The sequence below is a fragment of the Rutidosis leptorrhynchoides genome, chromosome 9 (genome assembly GCF_046630445.1).
Source record: "Rutidosis leptorrhynchoides isolate AG116_Rl617_1_P2 chromosome 9, CSIRO_AGI_Rlap_v1, whole genome shotgun sequence".
In the NCBI taxonomy this organism is placed as follows: Eukaryota; Viridiplantae; Streptophyta; class Magnoliopsida; order Asterales; family Asteraceae; genus Rutidosis; species Rutidosis leptorrhynchoides.
In genome coordinates this window covers 308,021,919-308,028,913 of record NC_092341.1, presented here as the reverse complement: position 1 = coordinate 308,028,913, position 6,995 = coordinate 308,021,919, and the positions used below count along the sequence as shown (strand labels likewise).

General features: G+C 31.9%; 1 protein-coding gene across 1 annotated transcript; it reads right to left on the bottom strand.

Annotated features, from left to right (window-relative positions):
- Positions 1 to 4,862: 4,862 nt before the first annotated feature.
- LOC139868958 (uncharacterized) lies at positions 4,863 to 6,071 on the bottom strand. Its single transcript, XM_071857293.1, has one exon. It carries the CDS (start codon positions 6,069 to 6,071, stop codon positions 4,863 to 4,865), a length of 1,209 nt encoding a protein of 402 aa, XP_071713394.1.
- Positions 6,072 to 6,995: the final 924 nt, after the last annotated feature.

Here is a 6,995-nt window from a genome sequence, read left to right as displayed (position 1 = left end):
CGTGCAAAACCGTTTTCGATATAATAGAACTTGTTATTAAAAAGTCTTTGTTTAAATAAACGTAAATGTTGGTTACAACATGTTTAGGTATATTAGATATATTAGTTAAATAAAGGATGGTAACATTTGGTTATTTGATTCGATAAATATTAAGATATAGTAATTAGAAAGTTAAGGAAATGACCAAAATACTCAAAAGATTAAGTAACACTTTGAGTGGGTTAGTTTTTAATTTATTTAGGTCTAGTTATTAACAAAGGTACATGTCACAAAACGATTAATTTAAAAATAAAATATTTTGACAAACAACGAGACTTTGATTTATAGAAGGAAATGACCACAACGCTCAACTTTATAAGTTATATTTTTATAAAGGTAAATTACTAAGGAGGAAGTCTAATTTTTGTAAAAGGTACACGTCACGTAATGTAAAAGGCTAGTTTTCTAAACGCACGAAAGTGCGCACGAAAAACTGAAAGTGGTACATGAGTTGAGTGACAACGTACGTGTCATTTTAGTAAAAATTATATTTTTACCATGAGCGTAAATATAATATATTATATAAGTAATTATATAAATTAAATATATTAAATACATAATAATAATATTTACGGGTGTCGGCGGAGCTCAAAGTGGGATATGAGCTGGGAAATAAGGTCATGCGACCACATGTAAAGAAAGAAGAACTCGCATGGGTCTTGATGCTTGTCACATTATTTAAGCTTGATTATTCTGGCCGAACTTTCATACTATCTATCTATCTACTCTCTGATTCTCTCCATATATAATTATATATTATTATTATTATTATTATTATTATTATTATTATTATTATTATTATTATTATTATTATTATTATTATTATTATTATTACTAATATTAATTTTATGGTTAGGAGTATTAATATTATTAGTATTATACATAAAATACTACGACAGGGCTCTGCCCGCGTGATCTCAAAAGGAGTTTTTTCGAGTAGGATAGGGCTAAGGAAATTATGGGTTATAGCTATGGAGGTTATGGGTATGGATCAGGGGTATAGTTCGTGGAGTCAATCTAGTGTTTGTCATCTCCGTTGCGTTTGCGTACCTTTCCTGCAATATTGAATCTCAATATTGATACGTGAGCACTCATAACTTAACTTTTATTTACTAATAGTGTATCCCTGATTAGTGCTCGAGAATATAGGATTATGCATGCTTGTATACTTGATATTGCCCTTAGATAAGTTATGTTGAATCTTAAAGGTTGTTATACTAGGGATGAAATAAGGTATAAGATATGCATGTCATTGGAAAGCTAGTGACAAATTAATAACTTTTCCTTTAGATGCCAAAGGGATCTGATGGACGGATTATAAATTATAGCCTATTGAAATTTCGTAAAAATTATTATTATTATCGTCGTTCTAGTTTTTACTAAATATTATTATTATTATCATTATTATTATTATTATAAGTAAAAGGTATTATCATTAATAATAATTATTATTATTGTTATTAAAATTAAAATTAGTATTATTATTATTATTATTATCATTAAAATAGTTACTAGGGTTATCATTATTATAATATTTATATTCATTAGTATTATTATAAGTAAAACTAAGATTATTAACACTTAATTATTGTAATTATTAATACAAAATAATACGACTTCTACTTATTATTATTACCAATGCTATTTTATCAAATAAAAATGTGATACAAATTATATAATTACCTCAATAGAATCTATCGCAATATTTTTATGATATTAAACGAACTCTATAAATTTTACTACTTAAGACATATGAAAGTATATTTTAATATAAAATTTTATTTATTAATAAATGAATTATATTATTTACTCTATTCAATCTTTTAAAAATATTTTTAAAAATATAAAGCGACGATATTTAAATTATATAATAATCATTTATAAACTTTTGAAAATCATTTTTGAGTCAAACTAATTTTCGTCGATCTTTGCATATTAGACTCGAGCATTAGGATTGTGATACACTATGACTTGGCCTAAATTGTTAGACAAATATTGACCGTCATATAAATATATATAATTAATATAGGTTCGTGAATCCGAGGCCAACCCTACACTTGTTCAATGATGTTATATGTATTTTTACTACAAAATACTGTATGGTGAGTTTCATTTGCCTTTTTACCCTTTATATTTTTGGGCTGAGAATACATGCGCAACTTTTATAACTGTTTTACGAAATAGACACAAGTAATCGAAATTACATTATATGGTTGAATTATCGAAATCGAATATGCCCCTTTTTATTAAGTCTGGTAATCTAAGAATTAGGGAACAGACACCCTAATTGACGCGAACTCTAAAGATAGATCTATCGGGCCCAACAAGCCCCATCCAAAGTACCGGATGCTTTAGTATTTCGAAATTTATATCATTTCGAAGGAGGATCCCGGAATGATGGGGATATTCTTATATGTATATTGTGAATGTCGGTTACCAGGTGTTCACCATATGAATGATTATTTTTGTCTCTATGCATGGGACGTATATTTATGAGAACTGGAAATGAAATTCTTGTGGTCTATTAAAATGATGGAAATAAATGATTATGATAAACTAATGAACTCACCAACCTTTTGGTTGACACTTTAAAGCATGTTTATTCTCAGGTGTTAAAGAAATCTTCCGCTGTGCATTTGCTCATTTTAAAGATATTACTTGGAGTCTTTCATAGCATATTTCGAAGAACGTTGCATTCGAGTCATTGAGTTCATCAAAGATTATTATTAAATCAATTTATAGTTGGATAGTGGATATTATGAAATGGTATGCATGCCTGTAAATTTTCGATGTAAAGAAAGATTGTCTTTTAAAAACGAATGCAATGTTTGCAAAATGTATAATATAGAGGTCAAATACCTCGCAATGTAATCAACTATTGTGAATCGTTTATAATGTATATGAACGGGTCCTTTCATTAAGTTCCTTGGATAAACCTACTGGAAAAGAGAAAAATGGATCTAGCTTCAACGGATCCTTGGATGGCTCGAAGTTCTTGAAGCAGAATCATGACACGAAAATAAGTTCAAGTAAGATCATCACTTGAAATAAGATTGTTATAGTTATAGAAATTGAACCAAAGTTTGAATATGATTATTACCTTGTATTAGAATGATAACCTACTGTAAGAAACAAAGATTTCTTGAGGTTGGATGATCACCTTACAAGATTGGAAGTGAGCTAGCAAACTTGAAAGTATTCTTGATTTTATGTAACTAGAACTTGTAGAATTTATGAAGAACACTTAGAACTTGAAGATAGAACTTGAGAGAGATCAATTAGATGAAGAAAATTGAAGAATGAAAGTGTTTGTAGGTGTTTTTGGTCGTTGGTTTATGGATTAGATATAAAGGATATGTAATTTTGTTTTCATGTAAATAAGTCATGAATGATTACTCATATTTTTATAATTTTATGAGATATTTCATGCTAGTTGCCAAATGATGGTTCCCACATATGTTAGGTGACTCACATGGGCTGCTAAAAGCTGATCATTGGAGTGAATATACCAATAGTACATACATCTAAAAGCTGTGTATTGTACGAGTACGAATACGGGTGCATACGAGTAGAATTGTTGATGAAACTGAACGAGGATGTAATTGTAAGCATTTTTGTTAAGTAGAAGTATTTTGATAAGTGTATTGAAGTCTTTCAAAAGTGTATAAATACATATTAAAACACTACATGTATATACATTTTAACTGAGTCGTTAAGTCATCGTTAGTCGTTACATGTAAGTGTTGTTTTGAAACCTTTAGGTTAACGATCTTGTTAAATGTTGTTAACCCAATGTTTATAATATCAAATGAGATTTTAAATTATTATATTATCATGATATTATCATGTATAAATATCTCTTAATATGATATATATATATATATATACATTAAATGTCTTTACAACGATAATCGTTACATATATGTCTCGTTTAAAAATCATTAAGTTAGTAGTCTTGTTTTTACATATGTAGTTCATTGTTAATATACTTAATGATATGTTTACTTATCATAGTATCATGTTAACTATATATATATCCATATATATGTCATCATATAGTTTTTACAAGTTTTAACGTTCGTGAATCACCGGTCAACTTGGGTGGTCAATTGTCTATATGAAACATATTTCAATTAATCAAGTCTTAACAAGTTTGATTGCTTAACATGTTGGAAACATTTAATCATGTAAATAACAATTTCATTTAATATATATATATAAACATGGAAAAGTTCGGGTCACTACACAGACCTCTTTCAATAGGAAATTCACAAGAGGGACTACCGTTAATGAGAAGAGATGCCCTTGAGGAAACCAGGCAAGCACGAATCCAAGCAACCCATTTTGGGTGAAAACCCATGAAGTTCATCATAGAGAAAATGTAATCCCAATGAATAGAGTCGAAAGCTTTTTCAAAGTCCACTTTAAAAAGCATTGTTTTTTTCTTTTTTTTTCTTACACCATTCGACTAGCTCATTAATGATTAAGGGACCGTCGAGAATTTGCCTACCTTTGACATAGGCAGTTTGTTCGGGACTGATGACATCGCTAATGACCGAGGCTAATCGATTAGCCAAAATCTTGGCTAAGATCTTGTATTGAATTCCAATGAGACTAATAGGACGATAGTCATTAGTGTGAATTGGATTAATCTTTTTAGGAATTAGCGAAAAAAATGATGCATTGCAACCAATAGGGATAGCGCAAGAAGAGTGAAAATTACGGGCCATATCATAGACGTCTCTACTGATAAGGTGCCAAAAATGCTTGACAAATTTAAACGAAAACCCGTCTGGGCCCGGAGATTTCTCGCTACCGCAAGACTAAACAGCATCTTTAATTTCATTGTCTGTAAAATCAGAAATCAAATAATTCGCATCCTCTCCAGATATTTTCTTAAGATGTGGACTTGGAGAATTGATAGTAACACACTCCTGTTTCTTGAATTTATTGACGAATGAATCAAGAAAAATTGTTTTAACTTGCAGCGGGTCAGTCGTCCATGTGCCATGGTTCATAATGCCCGTAACTTGCATTTTCTTCCTCTTTCTATTTAGAGCCGAATGAAAGAAGGAAGAGTTTTCATCGCCAAGGTTGTGATATAGTTTCCAGTTTTTTTTAGCCATATTAGCCATTTCATCTTGCTCAAGGTGATGAACATCAAAGAGAGCATTAGACCTATCTTGCGCCAAAGTGGATGAAGTAATACCTTGATCAATCTGAGCATCAATAGCCGAAAGATTTGCGATAATTGACTTCTTTTCACCATCTGCTGCCATTCTACGCTCCTTGATCCAAACTTTCAAAGAATCTTTGACATGTTTTAACTTGTTCTTAAAATTGATCTGAGGGTTCGAATGGAAAGTGTGATTAATATCGTTCCAGGCTGTTTGGACGATATTTTCAAACCCATCATGTTTAAACCAGGAATGCAACAGTTTAAAAGGGATCGGACCGTAGTCTGAAGAATCCTTAGTAAGCGTGATTAGGCAATGGTCTGACCAAAGATTAGAATGAATCATACCTACCATATCTGGAAATCGGTTTAGAAAACTATTTGAAATCAAGAAACGATCAAGTTTAGCTCGTTGAGTACAAGATTTGTTGAATCTGGTAAAATCTCGGCCACCAAGAGGGACATCAATTAACCCGGAATCGACAATGAAGTTATTAAGATCAGCGGCTACAGAAGCGCTGAAACGAGACCCATATCTTTCATGTGGGTACCTAACTGCATTGAAATCACCAAAGAGGATGAAGTTACCTTGATGTAAGGCGATGAAATTATGAAGAAAGTCCCAGATTCTCTTTTTACCAGATTTGGATTGGGGTGCGTATATATTTATAAGGAAACAAGGATCCGGGGCATCATGAAAGGATCCTTCCACAATAAGAACGTTAGCAAAAGATATAACCCGTTTACTAAGGAAGATATGCGGATCCCATAATGTAATAATACCACCCGAACAGCCCGAAGCACTAGACGATGCAAACTTGAAGTGAAAATTACCCCATAGAGATTTAATAGCCATGTGGTTAGGAGTAAGGTGTTTAGTTTCCTGGACACCTAACACCGTAAGTTTATGAGTATTGCAAAGGTTACTTATCCACCTCTGTTTGTTACTAAAAGAAATACCGCCTCCAATGTTTATGGACATAAAGTTCATTAGATTGTCTTGAAACCACGCATACTAAGGAGTACTTTTGTGAGGTTGTTGGAAGTTTTGTGAACATCATAACCCAAAGCTTTCCCCATGTTCATGAAGTTCTCAAATACTTTATTTTTTGCAGTAGATGATCCGATACTATTTGCTTGAGAATGTAATCGAGTACTCGTGTATCCAGGAGGTTTTAACAAGGATTTGGAAGATGTTTCATTCTTCTTTAATTCTGCATTACTTGAGACTGCATCAGTACCCATTTTAGCGTATACAGGTTGCGTACTAATGAAACTTTCTGATACATGGGATTTAGATTGATCTGCATCTTGCTCCTTTTCGACAACACATGTTTCAACAGGGTGAATTGGGGGATGTGGAGGTGGTGTGTCAGCGATAAAACTTGATTCAGAAGCATCGTCTTTACTTACTTTTTCCTCATCGGACTCAAAGAGGGAGTAATCAGTAGACTCCTCTTTTTCAAGATCCAAAATATTGGGGTTCCAATTAGATGATTCAGTTACAAGAACTTTGTACCACTTTTTCTTAATTTTGATTGAGACAGCTTCATGGATAAACTCCAACTTCTTGGTTATAAGACAAATCTTATCACCACCATTTTGATTCAGGATAAATGGATTATAGCCGAAAAGAAGCGCAATTTTTTAAAGATCCCTTCTGTCCAAGCACACGCAGGTAATCCAATGATATCTAAACATATGGCACGTTCAGAAATAGTGAAATGTTCATCAAAGTCTTTCCATTCATCAATGTAAGATAAGATGGTATTGTTCAGAG